The 22,212-nt window shown below is 39.7% G+C and overlaps 1 protein-coding gene across 1 annotated transcript in view; it reads left to right on the top strand.

Moving 5' to 3' along the window:
* LOC118255688 (protein argonaute-3) overlaps positions 1 to 22,131 on the top strand; it is a 39,693-nt gene extending 17,562 nt beyond the window's left edge. Inside the window, exons 7-19 of the mRNA XM_035562058.2 lie at positions 2,156 to 2,243; positions 2,384 to 2,531; positions 2,826 to 2,945; positions 3,355 to 3,477; positions 3,695 to 3,828; positions 4,253 to 4,437; positions 4,711 to 4,870; positions 6,058 to 6,148; positions 6,989 to 7,183; positions 7,523 to 7,657; positions 8,260 to 8,361; positions 9,889 to 10,088; positions 10,706 to 22,131. Coding sequence (XP_035417951.1) covers positions 2,156 to 2,243; positions 2,384 to 2,531; positions 2,826 to 2,945; positions 3,355 to 3,477; positions 3,695 to 3,828; positions 4,253 to 4,437; positions 4,711 to 4,870; positions 6,058 to 6,148; positions 6,989 to 7,183; positions 7,523 to 7,657; positions 8,260 to 8,361; positions 9,889 to 10,088; positions 10,706 to 10,814 — 1,790 coding nt within the window. The 3' untranslated portion in view covers positions 10,815 to 22,131. The remainder of the gene's footprint in view (positions 1 to 2,155; positions 2,244 to 2,383; positions 2,532 to 2,825; positions 2,946 to 3,354; positions 3,478 to 3,694; positions 3,829 to 4,252; positions 4,438 to 4,710; positions 4,871 to 6,057; positions 6,149 to 6,988; positions 7,184 to 7,522; positions 7,658 to 8,259; positions 8,362 to 9,888; positions 10,089 to 10,705) is intronic.
* The last annotated feature ends 81 nt before the right edge of the window (positions 22,132 to 22,212 follow it).

Genomic DNA, 22,212 nt, shown 5'->3' on the forward strand with positions numbered 1-22,212 from the left:
ATTCCAAGAACTTGCCCTAACTGGAAACCTTCTAGTTAGCACGCATCGGAAGGGCCCTGGGACTGCTAGGAGAATTGCAGTACATGTTTGTAGTTCTAGTCCTGAACGAGACAATGTGGCTCTGCAGAAATGAAAAATGAGAGATGTTCCCAGTGGCTTAAAGAGGGAAAGGGCAAGCGTGTTGTTTATTGCCTGGTTAGAGGTAAGTGGCTGTTGCCTGCTGGCTGGCTAGCCTTTTAGAGGCAGGGGTCATCGAGGCCGTAGTGGTATTGTGCTGTAGGTCTCCCACTGTTTAAATGCTGAGGTAAAATGAATGTTGATTTCAAAGCTAACATCATTGATTCTTTGAGAGTATGCTATTGCGGTGACTACTTCTTCTAATAACTGATAGCCTTATGGAAAAATAAGTACCACTTGATAACTTGCAGCTGAAGGCCAAATTCCATTCCAGAGTATTGCGTAAGCCACTGGTTAGAGTAGTTGCACTCAATACATGCTACTTTGCTTTGTGTTTTCCCATATCCTTTCATTCCAGTGTAATTTGCAGAGACAGAAGCCTTGAAAGAGTTCAGCTCTTCAAAGCTCTGCTCTGAAATGCTTGTGTTACCTGATGCAAGACTTGACTCTGCTGAAATACTGGCCAGCAAATAATAAATCTGAACTACAGTCACGAACTGATGTGCTCATGGAATAGTCATTAGTTGGGAAAAACAAAAAAGCCACCTTTAAGTAAATATTTATAGTAGTCGTAATGTGCTTCCTTTTTACATTTGTCTGTCTTCATTCTGGAAGACCAATAACTGGAGAATGAGAAGCTGCCTCTTCTCATGCCTCAGACACTCTGCCACCATAGTCAGAAAATATTAAAAGGTTACCTTTGCTGTCAATATTTATTTTTATTGCTGTAGTATCAGGGAACTCCAGCCAAGACGTGATTATGTATAGTGAAACAAACCCCGCATTAAAGAATTTGCAGTCTCTGTGAGCAGCTCTGAGGGAGGGTAGTGTCTTCTGTGGTGTCACAGCAGATTAACGACAAAGCAGTGAACGGGCTCCAGATATTGGTGTATTCACAGTGCTTCATGGCTCATATTTTGTATTTCCTTTTCATGCTGTATCAGGTCAATGGTAGCTTATTTTCTTAATCCTCGAAGTAATACTGATGTTAATGTTGCAATTAGTGCAGTCAGGAATCAGTGAAGCACAGTTAATGCTTCTCTGGGTTGTCTGTGTACCAAGTAAAGTGGTCGTGGTATCTGCTCTCTGGGACTAAGGGACCTGATTTGATCTGGGGTATTCAGTCTGAGGTCTGCAATCCACATGAGCCTTGGCAAAATGAATCATCCTGCTTTCTCTAAGTCCTCTACTAGTGGACTGTAGGTTGAATCATTTGGGTAGCAATGCTGTTTTCAACTGCCTTGTCTTCCGTGGGGCTAGGGAAAAGCATAACAATGTGGCCATGCTATGCAGCACCTGTGTGATAAGCTCAATACTTTCAGCAGATGTTGAATCTACTATCTGCGTACACTACAGGCAGTCGGTGCTTGCAGTTTATAGAAATAACTGCTGAAAATCCGATGAGGCTGCTGTTGTTGCTGTCAGTATTTACTGTGGTTAGACAGTAATGTCTGGTGAGCCTGTGGCATATAGGGTGGGTGATTTTAGACTAGATCTTCAGCTGCTCAAAAGCTAAAGAAACTTGGTGAAAAGTAAGGAAAATTATAGGCTGACTGTGGTTGCAAGGCTAGGAAAAGTGAATATAAGGGACAAATCTGCCTTTGCCCTTTTAATTTTATGTAACTGCTGGTTTTAAGGGAAATACAGCACTGAGAATGAGAACAAAAGGATACAGTAAAAACAGCACTCTCTATCCGAGGTTAGTCATATGTCTGCTAAATGAAACTGCAGTGAGAAATTCAGATGACATTGAATGTTAAATATCTTACATTGATTTGTTTTTGAGGAAAATACCTGGTTAGTCAGAAATCCACTTAAAATGAAAGCAAGATATTTAGAGAATAATTATTTTTTGTTCTGCGCTGTTCGAGCTCTTACCATGACAGCTGTTGGATTAGAACATACTCATAAGAAAACTCGTGTCTCCTGTGAAAACTTTTGTGTAGCTATGACATAATTTTTTTGTATTTCTGTGCAGGTCTAAAGGTAGAAGTGACTCATTGTGGAACGATGAGGCGGAAATACCGTGTTTGTAATGTAACAAGAAGGCCTGCAAGTCATCAAACGTAAGATGCTTTTTGTCAGAGCATAAAATGTGTAATAGCTTGGCACTGAATATGTAATGGGATCTAATATTCATTTGAGGAGTGTTGATACTTGCCAACTAAGCTCTTGGTAAGTTTGATTAAAACATATATTTCTTCAGCTTTCCTTTACAGTTAGAAAATGGACAGACTGTGGAGAGAACAGTAGCACAGTATTTCAGAGAGAAATACAACCTTCAGCTGAAATATCCTCATCTTCCCTGCCTACAAGTGGGACAGGAACAGAAACACACCTACCTGCCTTTAGAAGTAATGAATTTATTCTGATAAATCAGCTCGTTGTTGGTAGGCGGTATCATTTTGCAGGATGTTAAGAAGTAGTGCACTTTGTGGTACAAGCATGTTGGCATATTTACATATTCTTTATTTGCTTTTTGTTGTATTTTTACCATTGACTACACTTTTAAGGAGCTTTAAAGATTAAACAACTGCACGCTTTTGCTTAGTTCTAAACACTTTGGAGGTGTATTTTATAATGGTAGCATAGTACTGTACATGTATCGTATGTTGGGATCTGTTTCTAAATGTGGATTTTTCTTCAAGGTATGTAATATTGTGGCTGGCCAACGGTGTATCAAGAAGCTAACAGACAATCAGACATCGACTATGATAAAGGCCACAGCAAGATCTGCTCCAGATAGGCAAGAGGAAATAAGCAGATTGGTTAGTTCTTAAATTTCGGTTAGGTGTGACCCTACTCAGTAAATGACACTGGACTAAACCACACTAATGCCTTGACCCCAGCCTGACAATTCTTTTACTGGATCACAGCCTACTGCTTATTTGCAAAAAGTATCTTATGTTGTGTTCTTCAAGCCACCTGTAGGTTTCCTGAATGAATGAATGAATGTTTGACTGCTTTCCTCAGTACACAGTAAATATTTTCACCAAAGAACTCCAACGTATATCTTCATCTTTTTATATATCTGCTGCTGAATTCAGCCACTCTAAACAGTAGTGTTTTAGCTGCCTGGAAATATAAAGCTTGAATATTTTTTGTTGAATATTCTTATAAACAGTTCTGAAATGGTCTGCTTTTGAGCTGACATGTAACATGTAAAAACTCTTCTAGGTGAGAAGTGCAAATTACGATGCAGATCCATTTGTTCAAGAGTTCCAGTTCAAAGTCCGGGATGAGATGGCCCATGTGACAGGGCGGGTGCTCCCAGCTCCAATGCTGCAGTATGGAGGACGGGTGAGGATTTTGTGGTTTTAATTTTGGTTCTGTTACAGTTTTCAAAGAGTGATTTCCCATGCACATTGATGCATTTAACCACTTCAGTTGCCTTGTGCAGTACAGGGATCAGAGTTCAAGTAGCAAGCTTTGTTTTTTCTTACCCTAAAACTGTAAATAGATAGGCTTTCTAATTTTCAGTCACTTGAATATCAGTGTGATTTTTCTGTTTCCACAGAATCGAACAGTGGCAACCCCAAGCCATGGAGTATGGGACATGCGAGGGAAGCAGTTCCACACTGGTGTTGAGATCAAAATGTGGGCTATAGCTTGTTTTGCAACGCAGAGGCAGTGCAGAGAAGAAATACTGAAGTAAGGCATGTCATAGTTCAGGCTCTGGACAGTTCTCTTAATGAAACCATTTAGTAAAAGCATGAACGCAGCAAATCTAATGAGCATTTTATCTGGCTTTACACTTCTGAGGTGTTAGGGAGAGAATTCAAGCCGCTTCCTTGCTGGAAGCTACAGTCAAAACACTGTTTCAGTCTTGTGACATTGCTGCTTTACATCTTAGCATCTTGAATTGAGTACTAGAGGCCTCTAAATGTTTTTTTCAGTTCTAGCCTATGGTATTTTAAAGCTGTATGGCTGCCACGTAATGCATGTTTTAAAAATGCTGCTTTGAAAGTTAGGTGGAGTCCTTTTCTTCATTTGAGTAACAGAGTTCTGCCCCCTTATGCTTTGGTTGACGTGTGCTCTTGCTGGTGCAAAAACCCAGTAAACTTCTCATCTTTAGGGGTTTTACAGATCAGCTGCGTAAGATCTCCAAGGATGCAGGGATGCCGATCCAAGGCCAGCCCTGTTTCTGCAAATACGCCCAGGGTGCAGACAGCGTGGAGCCCATGTTTCGACACCTCAAGAACACCTATTCAGGGCTTCAGCTCATCATTGTCATCCTGCCGGGGAAAACACCAGTGTACGGTAAGGAAATACCTCTGTATTTACCTGTTTGGTCAAGTATCATTCTAACAGATGCCCAGCTTGTTAGAAAATTCTCCAGGACTATTCTTTAGACATAAGAAACCAGTGCTTTGCCTGAAGTTAAAATAAATTGGAAACAATTCTGAGCATGCAGGTAAATTTAAAGTTATTTTGTAGAGTATCTACACTACAATTATTGTGACGTAATCTAAGATGAAAACATACCAGTAGTTTCAAATGGACTCAATTTGCATCCTAATATTTGCTTCACAGCGGAGGTGAAGCGTGTGGGAGATACGCTATTGGGAATGGCCACACAGTGTGTTCAAGTCAAAAATGTCATTAAAACATCTCCGCAGACCCTTTCAAACCTGTGCCTGAAGATTAATGTTAAGTTAGGAGGAATCAACAACATCCTTGTACCTCATCAACGGTAAGAATTGTTGTGGAGACTCTTTCGGGTTTTGTTTTAACAAATGTGGTTGTTTGGTATTTTGCACCCAAAATTTGAATGTACCCAAGATTTAGCTTGAAGTATCCTTCTGGTAATATGTGAGAGTGAGACAGAATTATTTTTTTTTCTAGCATGGGCCCTGAATAGTTGTAGGCCTGTGAACTGTCTTAAGTGTTTTTCCAAATGTTTGATCGGTATCAAAAATTTGAAGAGTAGCTGTAGTTCTAGAGATGAAATTACTGCAATTAGAAGTTTTCTGCAGGTTTAGGAGTATGCAGCACATCACAGAGAAATGTAACTCTTGGTTAGCATACCAATGTGCTGCTAATAAGGGTGGAAGTATACTGAAGGCATCCTACTTCTCCCACTTTATTAGGCTAAGTAATTCAGCTCACACTTGTTTTTTGCACAGGTAATCTGTGCTCTGTTTCTGCGTATATTCCATTTGCTTTGAAGCCTTCAGTAGGTTTGTAAGTCCAAGCCATGCGTCCTCCAATCTTTCTTCCATGCTTCATTCTGAAGAAGCATAAGTCTGTTAGTCCTGAAGACAAGAAATTCTGATGGTCTCTAACCATTGCAAGAGCATATCTATTCTTCAAGAGTGGAAATGTGCATAATGCAAGCCAGAAAAACTTATGGAGTGCAAGTTTTAGGAATTCTTTCCTGAGACTTTCTGAGACCTTGGAATCAGTCTAAGCATGAAGCAATGGCACATGGAACATATTTTGAAGGTACTGGGAGGTGATCCTGCTGCCTTATATCCTGTAAGCCAGAATAAAGTGTGTGCTGCTGCACCCGGCCATCTGTTGCATGGCTGATACAGCACAGAAGCAGTGTTTAGCTGGCCTCACAGCACTAGTGTAATCAACTGGTAGAATAATAATTTCTGTAAGATACTGTCTGTAAAGGTGTAGCTCTTTGGCTTTTCTCCACCGGAATCATGCTGCAGTTACATGGCAGTGTGATTTGGAATGACCGTTACAGCGTTGTAGAAGTTTACATCTCGTGCACAAAGATTTCATTGTTTAGGTCTGGACAGAGTACCTGATAAGGAAGTCTCTCTGTGCAGCTTAGCTGAGATAGAAACAAAGCCCCATATTGAGCAATAACCTTGCACCAGCTGTTCATCTGCAAGTGTGACTTAGCACTTTTTTTTTCTTTTGAAGACCTTCTGTGTTCCAGCAGCCAGTGATCTTTCTGGGAGCCGATGTCACTCACCCTCCTGCTGGAGATGGGAAGAAGCCTTCCATAGCTGCTGTAAGTTTTATTAAATCAGCATTGTTATTTCGTCTCGGGTAAATGTTAGAACAGTAAATGCACCTATGACTGTCAAATATCTTTCAGGGCTTATGCCAGTTCTTTGGTACACATTTCCAATATTATTAGAAATCATTTCTTTAAAAGGAAAACACTGCTTGATACTTTTTCTTAGCATTTTATTTTTAAATCAGGGTAAAATGGCAGTCATATTAAATAGAATATTCTTGCAGAAATATTGTAAAGGAAATAATGCAGCTTTGAGATGTTTGTTAATAACAGCGTTGTATTTCCGAAAGAGGAAGGCTAAATTAAGGCCTAGTTTGGCATGATTATTCTTGATGTGTTTTAACTTTTTGTGTTGGTATTGCCCAGGAGACCACCAGAGTAGTGGTTGGATGCTTGCTATGTGGTCAGTCCATTGCTAATTTGTCTCCTTGGTATTTTACTTGTCATTGATTGCAGTTATGGAAACTGCCTCTTTGCCTTAAGTAACTAAGGCAAACTGAAATGTTTCTCCATGTAAAAGGTGAGAAAACATCAAAGGAAAAAAAGTCAGTTTCTTGATTATAAGAATGTGTTAGTGTACTGTCAATAGAGGGGAAGACTCCAAGGCAGATAATTTCTGCAGATGTTTCAGGGAGCCTGGAGGGCAAGTTACATACCTCTTTTCAAAAGGTATTAAACCTGTACCTACCACAAGTTCCAGTTAAAATGTTACTGTAATTATTTTTAAAGCAAGCATCTTTTACTTGAAAATTCTTTTCTTGGCTTTTTTGCGATTTCATTTTTTTATAGATTTGATCTTGTAGCTTTTAGTCATGTAATGTTCCCCTGAAGGTTGTAGGTAGTATGGATGCTCATCCAAGCCGGTACTGTGCCACGGTGCGAGTTCAGCGACCCCGGCAGGAAATCATCCAAGATCTGGCCTCCATGGTTAGAGAGCTTCTCATCCAGTTCTACAAGTCAACACGGTTCAAGCCCACGCGTATCATCTTCTACAGAGACGGGGTCTCTGAAGGACAGTTTCGACAGGTTGGTTCATCTGTTGGGTTTTTGAAACACTTATGTAATCCCTGGCCTCCTGTTCGAATGAGTTGTACTGCTTATATTTGTACCAAGGTATCACAAAATAATTGAGCCTTTTTAGGAGAGATTTTCTTAAGTATGTTCAGTTAGAAAAGTTGCACCTTCTTTCCTGTCTGGGAAGAAAAACTCTTGGATCTTCGGAAACAATATATTTCTTAATACTCCCTAAGATTAATAACTGTGTGGCAAAGTTGAACCTAGTGTTAACTACAAACTATTTATTAAGCATTTTGTGTAGAATACAGCGTGACAAAAAACTAAACTATTCTGTTCATGATCTTGTAGGTTTTGTATTACGAACTGCTAGCCATTAGAGAAGCCTGCATCAGTTTGGAGAAAGATTACCAGCCTGGAATAACCTATATTGTGGTGCAGAAACGACATCATACACGATTGTTCTGTGCTGACAGAACAGAAAGGGTAATCGTTGTCCTGTCTCAGTACAAGCTTGATGTCAAGCACATATACTGCGATAGAAAATATCAGCATGGGCTTCTCTGTCAATCTGATTGTGTTTGTGTTCAGGGAAGATGTTGCATTGATAGGCACAAAATGCGACACCAAACTGGAAAATCACTGACTTTTTAAAAAAAACAAAAAAGACTTCGTCACAGTGCACGTTGGTACTAATTTTTAACAGTGAACTGTAACTAGCTAAAGCCAAGTCTTCAATTAAAGACTGCTGTAGAAAATGCAAAATGATGGAATCCTTAACATTTGTGTTCTGATTGAGTCAATTCGAACTTAAGCTCACAATTCTAAATGTAAATGTACACACAGCTTTTTCTAGGTTTCTGGCATTGAAGGTTCTGAAGTTCTGGATGAGTTATTCTGTGTTGAGATGGTAAACAGCGATACAGTGTCCATGTCACACGTTCTAGGTTACCGTATTGACACGTTCCAGACAGTGCTGAGACAGACAGAAATGCTGCATGTCTTAAATGCAAACTTGTATTTTTAATTAGAGTTGAGGTGTTAAAAACAGCGCAGCTAACAACTGTTTATACAAATCTTTTATTTAGGTTGGACGAAGTGGCAATATTCCAGCTGGAACAACTGTAGATACAGACATTACACATCCATATGAGTTTGATTTTTACCTCTGCAGCCACGCTGGAATACAGGTATGACTGTCTTGTAAGTAAGTGTGAATTCAGAACGCTCTCATTTTCTCCCTTTTGTGACAAATGTACTTACAAACAGTTCCTTAGTAGGGAAATGTCATTTAGCTGAGTTCTATCTGAGACATCACGTTATTGCTGGACTAATAGTATTAATTATTTGCTTTAAGAGGTGGTCTCTGCTACGTTCAAAACTTAAACTTTGTGTAGTGTAAGGCAGTGTTTGATCATTTGCTGACTAAATGCAGACAAATGAGTTACAGACTGGAAATAAAATCCAACAGTGTGGTGGTATTGCCAACAATACAAGGGAGAATCAACTTAATGACAAAAACTCTGTCAGGATATTGGTTAAAAATGGAAAAAGATCACTTTTTTTTTATCGTTCTTCACTTTTTTATCATGTGGTTCTGTGACCATGTTGTTGTAAGCTCTGTTTAAGCTAAGTAGGTATGTTTTCTTTTCCTGTTTTGAATCATTGCGGTGTTTTTATTCAGAGGTCACAACATCTACTGCTTTTCTCCTTACGTGTGTACCTTTGTGCTAGGTCTGGCCAAGCCAGTTTTTGGCCCCTTTGGAAGGAAAAAAAAAGTATCGATATAAGTTGCAGCAGAAGCGTCAGATGTAGGTGCAGCTTATTGTTATAGCAAGCCACAAGTATATCTCTACTAAACTGAGATCTTATATATACTTAGGGGAAAAAAAGACTTCTAGACTGGCTAAAATACAGCTATTGACATAACCTGGTTACACCATAAGGTTTAGCTCTAGTGCATCACATCCTTTGAGGGAGAAGCAGGAGGGAAGAGGTGTTCGTTTATTCCAAAGCAATGTCTTCCAAAGTAATTGTATGTCAGTCCTTTAATGGAGAACTTCCAAGAGCTCCTAAGAACTGTGCACAGCATTCAGTGCTTGTTATGGTCTGGAAGGAATTGTTAAGGTAGTAACGGTGAAAGTCAGCGTGCATCTGGTTGATGTACAAGTATCTGTTTCAGCATAATGCCAAAGAGCAATTGTAACTCTTAAACCTGTGGGCAAGATGACATTGTGTAAAGCAAGGAAGTGTACATTTTATATAGAACTCCTCAGGTAACTTCTGAAATAGTGGAACCATTTCTAGTCTTCATACTAGAAGTTAGGGGGTACTAAGGAACTGGAAAGAGTTAAATGCAACAGTTATTTCTGTGAAATGTCTCGGTGAGAAACAGTTTTAATTGAGGGTGGTTAAGAGGTGGTATAATAAGTTTAGTCATGTTGGAAGCAGGCCTCAATTGTTAAGGGTTACCTAAAAGGTATGTGGGCTTTTTTTGCACAAGCAATGGTAATTGAAGTAACGTAATATGAACAGTAGACATTTATTAATCTCTACATACATTTAGGGCTGACATAAGCCTGAAATTTCCTTGGCTGCTGTTACCGAGGAATTCAGACTAGACAGTCTGGCCCTTTCTGAGCTTAAAAATCTGACTTGATTGCATGGGGGGAAAAAAAAGAAAACAGCTAAGTGAACTGATGTTCCCTTCTTCTTAGGGTACCAGCCGTCCCTCACACTATCATGTTTTGTGGGATGATAACTGTTTCACTGCAGATGAACTTCAGCTGCTGACTTACCAGCTCTGCCACACGTATGTGCGCTGTACACGATCAGTTTCTATACCTGCACCAGCGTATTATGCTCACCTGGTAGCATTCAGAGCACGATACCATCTTGTGGACAAAGAACATGACAGGTAAAGAAAAATACACGTGCTTTTAGTTCTTGTCCGTGTTAGTCTCTGCTCCGTTGTCAGGCATAAAGCCAACTGACTATAGGTAATTACCTCTCATTTTGCAGTTAATTTGTGTTAACTCTGTGACTAGACTTAAGGTACTCATTCCTGACAGCTAGTGCTGAGTATCAGACAAGAGTGGGTTGGTGGATTCTACTGAGTAACACTCAGATTAAAAGAAGTATGGTGTCATAAAATAGTTATTACTTTGACGTGGTCTTAAGGAATCAAGCCACGCATTTATTTTTTTTTGCTTTAGAGTTAGAGTATTCATGAATGAAGCAAATGTTAAGTTTCTTGCACCTAACTCTGCTTTGTATGTCACGAGTATTTTATAACTTAAAATCATCAATATATTTTCAATGAGGTACTTTTAGATGAATAAATTAAACAAGGTAAAGGGATTTGTCTGTTTGCTCAGCAACCTCGAGGCTTTTGACAAGTATTTTTTTCTATTTGTTTCTATTAATATTGCCATGTTACCCTCCAGAATGCTGAAGAGATGCAAAGGCAGCTTTTAATTGGAATTAATATGATTTATAGCCCTGCTTGTCTTCATTTTTCTCATTTTCTTGCAGTGCTGAAGGAAGCCATGTTTCAGGACAAAGCAATGGGAGAGATCCACAGGCCCTCGCGAAGGCTGTACAAATTCACCAAGACACCTTACGCACGATGTACTTCGCTTAAGTCAATAAAATGGGAGCATACTCACTGAGAAGGAAGAACTGAAAAATTAAGCCACATACAATGTATGTTTCCAGTGGGGTTGGTTTATGGGGTGTGCCTCCGATCATGCTGAAGTTGACACTGTGCAGGGGCGAGAGGCTAACCCTTAAATTGACACAAGGAAGATTGTTTACTTCATCGAGGAACACAGCACTATTATGCAATATGAAACCAGCCAACTGCTTTTTTGGCGCGGTCTCCTGTAGGAAGCACCGCCATCATTTTTTTATTTCTCGTAGTTTAACCCTCTTATGCCTTTACCTCAAGTTGCTCGGCAGCACAACTATCTTTGCAAAAAAAAAAAAAAAAAAAGGATGGTGTAATTAAAAAAAAAAGCAAACAACCTTTACAAGAACAATCACAATGATTGTTTGGGAGAGGAAAGTGTGCAAAAAAAAATATTTTTTTTTTACCCCACTGCATTGAGGAATCTTTCTCTCAATATTGCCATCAGCGTTCGAATGTGAACATATCTGAGTACATTTGAATGTACAGCACTAACTAGAAAAAATTGAAGGGAGGGAAGATGTTTTGCACACTAATCCAATAATTTGAACATAGTTTAGCCAACTGCTGCCTTTGTCTTTCTTCACAGCTTTGGAGTCCTCAGCTCCAATAGTTCCCTTTTAAAAACCAAACAAAGCTAGTGGTATTATGTGCAGGCAGTAGTGATCCAAACTCTTCTTGCTCCCTGGTGAATTTACTAAAGCTGCTGTTTTACCTAGTCCAAAAGTTTCAATTATTTTCTATCTGGCAAGTCAAATATCTTGAAGCTTCACGTGAGATCAGATGTCCCAAGTTTTATGGGATTACATATAGCAAACACCAGAACTGAAACTTTAGAGCTAAGGTCTTTTTGGAAAAAGAAAAATGCTAGTTTACTTGCTGCCTCTCACACCTTAATGTGATTTCATATGTATGTTTTTGAAGTTTAGCTTCCTTTTGTTTCTTTTATATTTATTAGAGTAATAATAATGCTTTAATTTAATTATTACAGAACATATGGTCAACATCAACTTTTATTTTTTAGAAATGTAACCATGTTTATTTTTTAAAAAAACTGACAACTTGTTTTTGCTATCTTTTAGTGCAATAAGCGTTCTAAAGGAAATCTGTGTCCATTGAGCTGTACTAAAGCAGTGTTTGTACCACTAACTGTGGGATAATGGACACCTCCATGATTTTAAAAGGACAAAGTAAAAGCCTTAATTTTGAAAGGAAAGTTTTATAGTCAGAAGGAATCTTGCATTTTCCTTTTTTAAATCAAAAAAAAAAAAAAGCAAAAATGCTTCTAGAACTCTGCAAGCTTTACTTGTCACTGCAGTATTTTGATTTAACAAAGGAATTGGCCATATTTTTGGCTTCGAAATGTGGAGGATATTTGAAGTAAATGAAAAGGGTTTTTTATTAAGATCTAAGTTTTTACATGCTTAATTAAATCTATTTGACATCAATAAAATGTCTGGAATTATTAAAAGTTTTTAGGCTTTTTTCCTCTTTGATAATGACTTTCCTTTTAAAATTAAGTTATTGGTAACTTCATTTCACTTTGCAAATAAAGTAAGAGGGCTGGGATAGTTCTAACTTCAAATCACTGAAATGTGAAACAAACTAATGGGACTCTTTCATTCCACTTTAAAGGTAAAACAATATTTAAGATGTCAGAGATGAGCATTTATTCAGTGAGGGGACTGGGGAGTTTTGCACTTTGTAAACTCGTGAACTGCATTTTTGACTGTTTTTATTTGCACTGGTTCATAGTATATATATTCTGCAGATCGTTTATATGGGCATTGCTGTTATCCCAGCCCTTCTGATCTCCACCTGCTCTCCACATGAAAACCAGTGGGTTGGTATAAGTAGCTTATCTCCTGTCATTTATCTCCTGAAATCCGTTGTTTGCCAATATACTGTATTTTGAGCCTAAAATCTGAGCCCATTTTGCTTCAACAGGCATGAATCTCCCCCACCTTTTCTGCCAGAAAACAAAGTACTGTATTTTGTGCATCTGTATATTGTATGGAAATGTACGTAGTGCTGTTCACAACACTGTCTCAAAGAGCTTTACTAAACAGTGTATATACGTATTTTATCTCCCAGTATCCAGGAAGATAATGTTTTCAGCCTAACTTCGCAAAGTTACAATTGCACTGGAAATAGTCACGACGGTGGGCAGTTCGACGGTGGCTTTTGGGGCTCCTCAGAACAGGTTTGGGGTGAGCAGGGGAGATTTGGCAGATCCCGAGTCTCCTGGGGGCTGCACGCCTTGGCTGGATCTGCAGGTTCAGGGTTGTCCCAGCCGTGCTCCTTGACTTCTTAATGCACTTACTTTCAGCGCCTTCAAGTAAAACTGCTGCAGGGAGGTTGGTGTAACTGAATAATCTGAGCAAGATGGTTTCCGAATAGATCTCTGAAATGTTTTTCTTAGTCAGTGACCTGATGGTTTTCTCTCAGAAGCATTCTAGCTAGTAGTTCTGTTTATAAAAGGTTCAGGTTAGGGTTTTTACAGAAAATCAACGTTTTAAAAAAAAGAGTTTTTTTTAAAAAAGCTATTTTACAAAGATTTCTTGTGGATTTCTGGCGTTTAGATGAAGAAAATTCCTTTTTAAACAGTCTTTTAATGTTCCTTTCAGAGACACTGTACACTTCTCATCCTGCCCACACTCAGTGACTATGATCTGAGAAGCTTTTTTTGCTTTCTACTTTCACCAAAAAAATAAATTAAAGCAAATTCATTGGGAAAGTGACTTAAACGCTAGCTTGACAAGCAATTTTACCTGGTTTTCATGTGAAGAGTATTTGGAATTTTTAATCTCTATTCTTGGTTTTGCAAATATCTACGTAAAGTGCCGATACTTATTTGTATTATGATATCAACTTACTGGCGTTGTGAGGGCCACACATTTATGATGCTGTAGCTGCTATATTTATTTAAATGGAGATGGACAATTACTGCACTAAGGAATGAGGAGATAAGCAAGGAATCAAGGTTAGATAGATATCTTGGTTTTTTTTTTTTTTTCAAAAGAGAATTAATGGTGTGAAATATCAAGTGTAACAAAGGGTGCTGTCATTTTAACTGAGATTAAATAGCCAGATATTCTTCCTTTGTTTAAAAACATATATATTTTGATGTTTGCAGTTTGGGGGTGGGGGGTTGGGATAAATGGTACCTCATCTGTGGTGGCAGTTTCCGGTATATTTTCAGAGTATATGGATTTCTTTTATTTTTGTACCTGCTCTCCTTTTGAAAAAGAAAAAAAAAATCTCAAATTTTATGTGCTGTTTGGGGACACCTTGAGTGGCGTACCAGATCCCCCTCTCTTTCTGGGAGCTGTCCCTGTACAGCCCAAAAAGGGACGCGGGCAAAGGCTGACAGTTCTACTTTGCAGACGTGCTGGCCTCGTTTATATGCCTATCTAGGAAAAAAAAAAAAAAAAAAAAAACAGGTTCCTATCTCCTAAGACACCGTACCAGTTTACCAGACCGAGACCTCGCTTGTACTTACAAGTGCCACTCGTTGCTTCCGTGGCAGGGAGCACGCTGGTAGGGCATCGGCCACGCAGGGCGGGAGCTGCAGCGCTGGTACCGTGCCAAAGCGGGACCCACTCCCCCGGGACGGAGCCTTGCCGAAACCTGTGATCTCTAGTGACTAGTAGATCCAAAGTTGGAAGGGAGTAGAGCGTTTTGTAGTCGAGGCATTAAACTTGCAACATCTGCTAACAGAATGACTGACTCCACTGTAAGTGGCTTTTTTTTTTGTTTGTTTTTGTAGGGCACTTCAGCTGTGGCCATTCTACTCAGGATCGGTGTATTACTGTTAAATGTGTCGTTTGGTCGAACACGTTCAAAAGTTGTTTCTGCAGAGCTCATTCTGGCATCCTTTTGGAAGTTTGGCCGTAGAAATGATTTTTCAGGAGTAAAGTGGATTTCTGAAAGCTGTCAGTCAAATTATTTCAAGATGCGATTGGTCCTAAGCTAGATTAGGTTCATGTACAAATTTTTGTCCTATAAAATGGTTAATGTAAGATACCAGATAGTCATCTTCTGTACAAATTCCAGCTCTGAATACTCGTTTTCTACTAGTCCTGAAGTTCACTCTGGTGAAATTCCAAGCTCTGACTACAGTTCAAAAAGCTTGAGGCCTTTTTTTTTTTTTTTTACACTTCCTTCATATCTTGTCCTTTTTTGATATTTTCTCAGTTTTGTGAACTGAGGGTTTAGAACTTTACTCAAAGCACTTTTGTAACCAAGGAATCAAAAGCTCAGATTATGTACCTTGAAACTATCAATTTGGTTTTCAGAGATCATTATTTCTAAATGGCCGTGTTGGTCCCTGCTCGCGCCAGGCGGATTCTCTGTCCCTTCCAGTGCTCTGGAATTCTTTGGCTGCTACTGGCAGATTGATTGGATCCAGTGAAAAAATCCGTAGGGATGTCAAAGGGAAAGACCCCTGTCTTTCTTTTCTACCAAAAGGTGGTACTTTAGGTCAGTGTTGGGTATTAGGATAACATTTTTGTTTCGACACATGTTGAAATAAAACTTCCCTTAGCCAATTCGCTCATTTTTTGTAAGCCTGAAAAAAATAGTGGTTAGAGCTTGAGCTAATTGATGCTTTCTGCTAGTAGATGATTTTGTATTTTTTCAGTTACGAAAGAGATGCGTGTAGGATCCTGAATTTTACCTCCCTAGCAGAATCTCAAGAATCCCAATCTCTATAACACTAAAACAAAAATATTTGTCCCTGAGTAGGCGAAGGTGCATATGGAAGGGAAGGAATTGCAGGAGGGAGGCTTGCGAGGGAGAATGTTGAAGCCTCACTTATAGAGGAACGAGGATGGTGATGGAGAGACTCCATCCGCTCTGCATCCCACGTGCCCTGGTCTTTTCAAATTTTGTCTGAGGAGCCCCTCAGCTAACACGGGTAGTTAACAAAGGGTCCTTTTAAAACAAAATGGTTCCACTGTTTAAAACTTGGAGTGATTTTTATTTTTTTTAAGCAAGACAGTCCTCAGAAAGTGCCTTTTTAGAAGATGGTGCTGTAGATTTTTATTTTCCAGTTGTACGTGGCTGAAAATTTAAGATAAATAATTGAAAATGCCAAGTGTTTGACGGTATCTTTCAGGTACTTTCAAGCATCAGTTTCTCTGAGTCAGGACCAAGAATAACCTGGAAGGTGTTTTCATTTGGAGGGAAAGGCATTGAGGAGCGATCACCAAATTCAGCTGGTAGGCTAGAATCAGTTTTGATACTTAGTCAATGCAATTTGCCCCTTCACATTGAGGGGGCACGTGGCTGGGGGGAGGCTGTAGGAGAAGCAGCAGCATGGGGACGCTTTGGGCGTGAAATGGCATCCGTACCTTGTGAAGGACGTTGTCTCCTAGATGTAGCAAGCACCCAAAGATGAAGCAGGCAAGCTGAAAGCTATCTAAAGACTTACGAGATGGTCAGTCCTACTGTGAGCAGACGTCACGCAGCTTGTGTTTGTAAAGGAGTGATTTGCATATATTATTGGGACTTCTAATTCCTAACTGTGAGTTTTGGTGTAACAGCCTGGTGGGGTGGGTGGTGCTGCCCTGGTCAGACGGTTGAAGATGCTGTGGGTCCATAGTGAGTTTGGTGAGCATTCCTCCAGTCAGGAAAAGCTGTAGACTAGACTATTAAACACTGCACCTCAGTAACCTTGTAATGCTGCATAAAGTAATAATAATAGCAAAGTTCTGCTTTGATTACACTGTAATGTGCTTGCACATGCCTGCAAAAAATACACACAACTTCATTTTTGTAATGGTCTTAGTAGCAGTTTTCAGACTTTTTCTTTTATGATGAACCTTGTCCTTTATTGTGGTGTTTCTGTATATTTATTGGTAATCTGTGTGCAGCTCATAGGTCTGTGTGTCTGGTCTGTATGTTGCCTTTAACACTTTTAGGTGGGAGAAGTTTCTGAATGTTTTTTTTCTTCTCTGAAGTCAGCTTAACTCTTAAGTCATGTTTGAGAAGATACTGAATAAAACAACTTGATAGACAGCCTCATTTAATTGGTACCTTGTTTTTTGAATTGAAAGCTAAAATGAGTTTGTGTTCATTTTTATTACTGTTCATACAGTATTGGGCATTTAAGATGTAGAATAATTTGATGTCAGGATATTTCTGAGTATCAGGAGCTTAAGCATAAAATTTCCACTTTAATTGCAAGTGGTATCGTTGCAGGAGTATGTTTGTGTCCAGGCTTTTCCTAGGAACAAGCAGAGCTTTTTAACATTTGTCAACTAGGACGCAATCAGTGAAATAGTTTGGGTGTACAATTCAAGAGTGGGGACAGTGACCCTTGTCTGGAGTTGCTGACACCCCTGCGTTTGAAGGGACTCTGTCAGATTAGCTGGCAAAATAACACTGTTGCTTATGCTACCCACAGAGGCCACGAAACAAATACCTAACTTTTAGCTGTGTAGATTTCTTCTGATTGAAGTTAGAGAAAGGAACTGATGTTTCTCGTAGCTGAACAACTTTCTTGTTTTAGTACAGTGCCCAATGCTACTCTCTTGGTATTTAAGCTTGCAATGATTTTAAATTTTATGTTCCCAATTTCTTAATGTTATTAGGCTAGGATTTAGAAAGCATTTTTTAGTCTAAATTCTGAGCCAAAATCGTCTTCTATCTTTTTTAGTAGTAGCTGTTTTTATCTTTTAGACTAAAAAGGGCCAAAAAATCTTGTACCATCAGCTTGTTTGCAGCAATACTCTCCATCTCTTTCCTTGCCTATGAACCAGTTTCTTTTCTATCTGTATTTAGATTTACTGAAGCTGTTGAGATTTATAAATTCCTGCCTTCTCTTTCTATACATTGCAAATGTGATCAAAAGAAATGAAATGGATAGACTTGCATCTGACGATGCTGGTTTCTGTCAGGCACAGATCTCTTCCAAGAAGTCTTGCCTTGCTGATGAACTGTAGCACATATGGGTTTAATTACAATAGAAATGGTCTGTGTATTTCTTTTGCATTCATTGGAGGGTGCATGATGCTTTAACGTATCCAATTTAAATACAAGCTAATAAATTGCTGAAGATGTAGACACGTGAGTATAATATTTCAAGTGAAGAAAGAAAAATCATCATTTTTCCCGGCAAAGTTTGAGATTTTCTGTAATTGATACTACTCATAGTAAATTGTGCTGTGCTGGGATTAATCCTAAAATTGAACTGACTCAGCTGTGTGTTTTATGAAGAGGAGAAGAAATGGTGGTGGTGACTATGCTATCAAACCAATAGCTGAAAGCTCTGAAAATGCAAGGGGGAAACTTGTCTTCCTCCCCAAAGAGCTGAATATACTGAAAAAATCTTATGCTGCTAGAGCCTTGTGAACCTGTATCTTTGTATCCGCAGTTTACTCAAGTCCCCACAAGTGACTACTTCAAAAAAAACTAATACAAGAGGAGGGAAGCTTTTTTCCTGCATTTTTTAAGCAAGAGTGCCTGTTCACCTCCAAAAAGGAACGCACTGAGAAGCCGGTGGCAGTGCCTGTAACAGCTGCGTAGTTAAATCAGATTATCTGTGCTCTGGATCTAAATCTTGAAGCTACCTTACTTGGTTCAAAACAGATAAAAAATCCAGTAGATCGGTGCTACTTGAAACAACGGAGCCAAGGGGTTTTGCGAGCAATATCTAACCCCTCCATTAAACGCAGATACTCTGATAGATTTCTGGTTATTATCTTCAGGCAGTTGACGCTGACATGTGCCTGGCTACCGAGAAAAGCAGCAGGCAGTTGTGGAGTGAATGTTGCTGTAGCACTGCAGTTGCTCTGCTCTTCCTCAGCTCTTAACCTACCTCCCCGCTTCCCTCGCGCAGGATCACTGCTGTCTGTGTAGAATTAGCGATGTTGAGGACGTTTTAGCTGCGTGCAAGGCGATCAGCTCTGCCTGGATGAGAGGCATGGTGGCGATGAAAGCAACTGCCTGTAGGGATAAAGGCTTCGGTAGAGGTTGGGTGGGTGTTAATTGAGCTATGGTCAGCCCGAGCCCTTCAGGGAAGCTGATGGGAGCCTGAAATGGTAACTTCGGTGTCCCGGACTGTTTGTGTCAGACTTGAACTCATTGAGAGCAAGCATGTGCCTTTTTCTGATCAAGGACAGAAGCTAGAAAAACTTGCATTCGCATTGATAACGTGGTTAATATTTTTCTTGAACCGGTCTTAAACGCGAAGTCCTTGGTCAGAATGGAGTTTGTTTTGGGTTGCATTAATCAAAGTGAGCCCTGAATTAGAACTACCCAGAGAGGAGGAGCTTTTAAAATTAGTGGTTTCTGGAGAGTAATGTCATCAAATAAACGTACTTCCTGGTAGACTTGCAATTTTTTAAATGAACCTTAACTTTGATATGTTTCTCTGTTGAGAATCATTAATTCTGCCTTTGTTTGAATGTTACCTGTCCTGTAATGTCTTCACTCTTCGCTGTGCTCCTGCAGCTTTCTGTACACTCCTTTGCTCCTTTCCCCCGCCCCATCTGGTGACTGTAAGGACCTGAGGAATGTTGTCTGGTGAATGTAGGGGAGCAGTGCAGAAGTCTGGTGAAGTGGGAACATGGTGGCGAGGATTAAACATCACGGATGATAATTCTTGAAGAACCATCTTGCCAGCAGCTGAGGGTAGTGATGTCTCTGCACAGAGCTGTGTGGTGTCTTGGGTATGGAAAGGTTTAGCAAAGTGGCGTGAGAGGGAGAAAAGAGCCTCTCCTTTTACATCAGGGTACTAAAGGCAAGGCTCTTGTATGCTGGGTGCTGCACAAAAGAAGGCACCTGTGTCCTTAGGGGCTAGTTCAGGCTTAAAGCTGCTGTGAAAGTGGATTTTGAGAGAAAAATGGAAGAGCTTTTAGATAGGTTATATTTTATGCAGCTTTAAGGTACTGGTGAGTTATCTAGCCAGGAACTCTGCAATCGATGCTGGCTCTGAAACGGGTTCCCTCTCTGACTTCAGGTAAGTGCTTTTGCCTCTGGTTTTTGCCCTATCTAAGAAATGGATGAGATGACTCCCATCGCCTTACGAGAGCTAGCTATAAGTGTTCTGAGGATGAATCATGTTGTGGAAGTGCTAAATTCTTGATACACATCTGTGTACCTTCTTACAAGTTTGCTTCTTCACTTAATACAGTTCTGTTTGAAATCTGTCTGTCTCTGACATGAGCCTGTGCTCTTTGCTTATATCTCATCACAGCAATGCCCAAGGAAGGCATTTGGGATTGGTCTCATAATGTTTACCTGCTGCTTTCTTTTAAGATGATCTTCTGTTTCCATTTGTTGCCAAATAGACTCAGATGGCAAGTTTATTTAAATTAAAGGTTTATTTTCCATTGCTGAGGATCTCATAGGTCTTTCATACACATCTGGTAGTTGAAAAATAACTACCGTAATACTATCTAGCAACACAGAAAAATATGATTATGTTGAATTTAGGGCTATGCTAGCCCATAAATCGTAGGTCCACAACCAATTTAAATACAGATGTGCAAAAATTAGATATTAAGATACTTACTAATAATTTTTCATAATGCTTACACTTGCAAATCTCTTAAATACATTCAAAACCAGTTTCTTTGATATAAAATTGATGTTTTGCAGGTTAATGCTTGCTCAGACATACGAGCGAAGTAATACCCACTGGGGCAGTACTAAATTTAAACTTTTGAAGTTTTTGAACCTGATGGTGTGCAAGCAAAGTAGAAACTTGAGTAATGCTCCTTAAGTGGAGAGGAGAATTGAGTGCTGGAAAAATCTCAGTGTGAGGAAGACTGCTGGAGATGAAGTTTGTCTTCTGACTTCTGGCAGCTCTGCAGTCGTGAATGGCTTCTTTAGGGTAATCGGTTTTGTACATCACTTTCCTCCTGTGGCTATAGTTTTCAGTTTTCTTTGGACTTGATTTCTATTCTTCAGCAAAATGTTCTCATTCTGCAGTTTTCAGTGTTGAATCTAGCCTTGAGAAAACTTAATGGTGTTTTTCTGTAGATAAACCTGCTTCTAGAGAGTTGCGTTTTCTGTCTGTTTTGCAGACAACTGTGAAACGCCAGCCTCAGCACAGCAATAGAGTTGACAGAACAAGTTCTTAGTCCGAGATGATTTTACAGGCTTGTTGCCCAGCCTCTGCTGCCATGATCAGTGACACCAGTATATAGACCCTGTGTTCTGCAGGTCAGGCAACGAACTTTGTGCTCACACAGGGTATAGATCTCCTCCTGGCTGTTGTATTCTTGTCTCTTCCTGTGGTGTAAGCAGTTAAGCTTCCCCAGGTAGCCTCTTGGTGGATAAATGGTATTGTTGCTTGTTGGGGGGTGGGGGGAGCGAGGCTGTTTGAATGGCCTAAAGGCATTTGATCATAGATAAGAACATTGTCTATCAAGAGGTATTACTATAAAGCTTTCACTGTAATTGGTAGCATTCAGTTATGAGCCAGTATGGGTATTAAAATATCTTCAGGAGATGCTGGCTCAGGTGGCATAGTGCGTGCCATAAACATTGCTAGTGATCAATCTGTATTTGTGTAGGAGACTTCTGGAAGCAATGTTGTGCATATAAATTTTGCGTATTTAATAACATGTTTAAATGAAAAAAAATAAATTGTGCTGTTTGGGATTCCTTTTCAGAATAAAATTCTAATAAAGCAGTCCGGTGGATTGAGATTCCCTTCTATGTGTATGTCTTGCTCTTTCTCCTGTGCTGGTAACTGCTCCCCTCTCGTTATGGTGTTACCATTGCTTAAGCAGGAAGCCCAATGTGTTCCCACCATGAAGGTACTGGGGCTTGTCAAAGCAAAAGGGAATTGTTTCAAGAATAAAGTAGAGCTGTGGCTTGAGACATTGCACAAATCGATTGTAGACGGATAGCAAACAAACTGGTAAAAGCCTTTATTTTTACTTAACCATCTTGACCATGTGTGCCTATTTGTATTGCGGATGTGGGCTGCAGCCATGCGGGGTGGGAGGGAAACCATGCGTCGGTGTGTTTTGAGGTGTACTCGCTAAGCAGAAGGGGTGTCCTCTGCCCGTTCTCCCTTTCCAGAGAAATTGTTCTTGCCAAAATTTTCTACCTGTTGCAAGAGTTGCTTTCTTTCCAGCACAGTAAAATGTCAACTTTCACTGTCCCTCCCCTCTGGTAGGCATCTGTAACCTCTGTACGACTGTGTATAGTACACACAACAGTCATCAGATCTCTGCTGGCTTTAGATACCATCAAGTTGGGTGTATTGTAAACCAACCGTATTCATTTGAAAAAAAAATAAATTTTTTTGGAAATGCGTATGTGATATTTTATTTTGTTATACTTGCATCGCTTGAGTTGCTTCCCAAAGCAATTCCAGGCATGGATAGAGATG

Source organism: Cygnus atratus, chromosome 23 (assembly GCF_013377495.2).
Source record: "Cygnus atratus isolate AKBS03 ecotype Queensland, Australia chromosome 23, CAtr_DNAZoo_HiC_assembly, whole genome shotgun sequence".
NCBI lineage: Eukaryota > Metazoa > Chordata > Aves > Anseriformes > Anatidae > Cygnus > Cygnus atratus.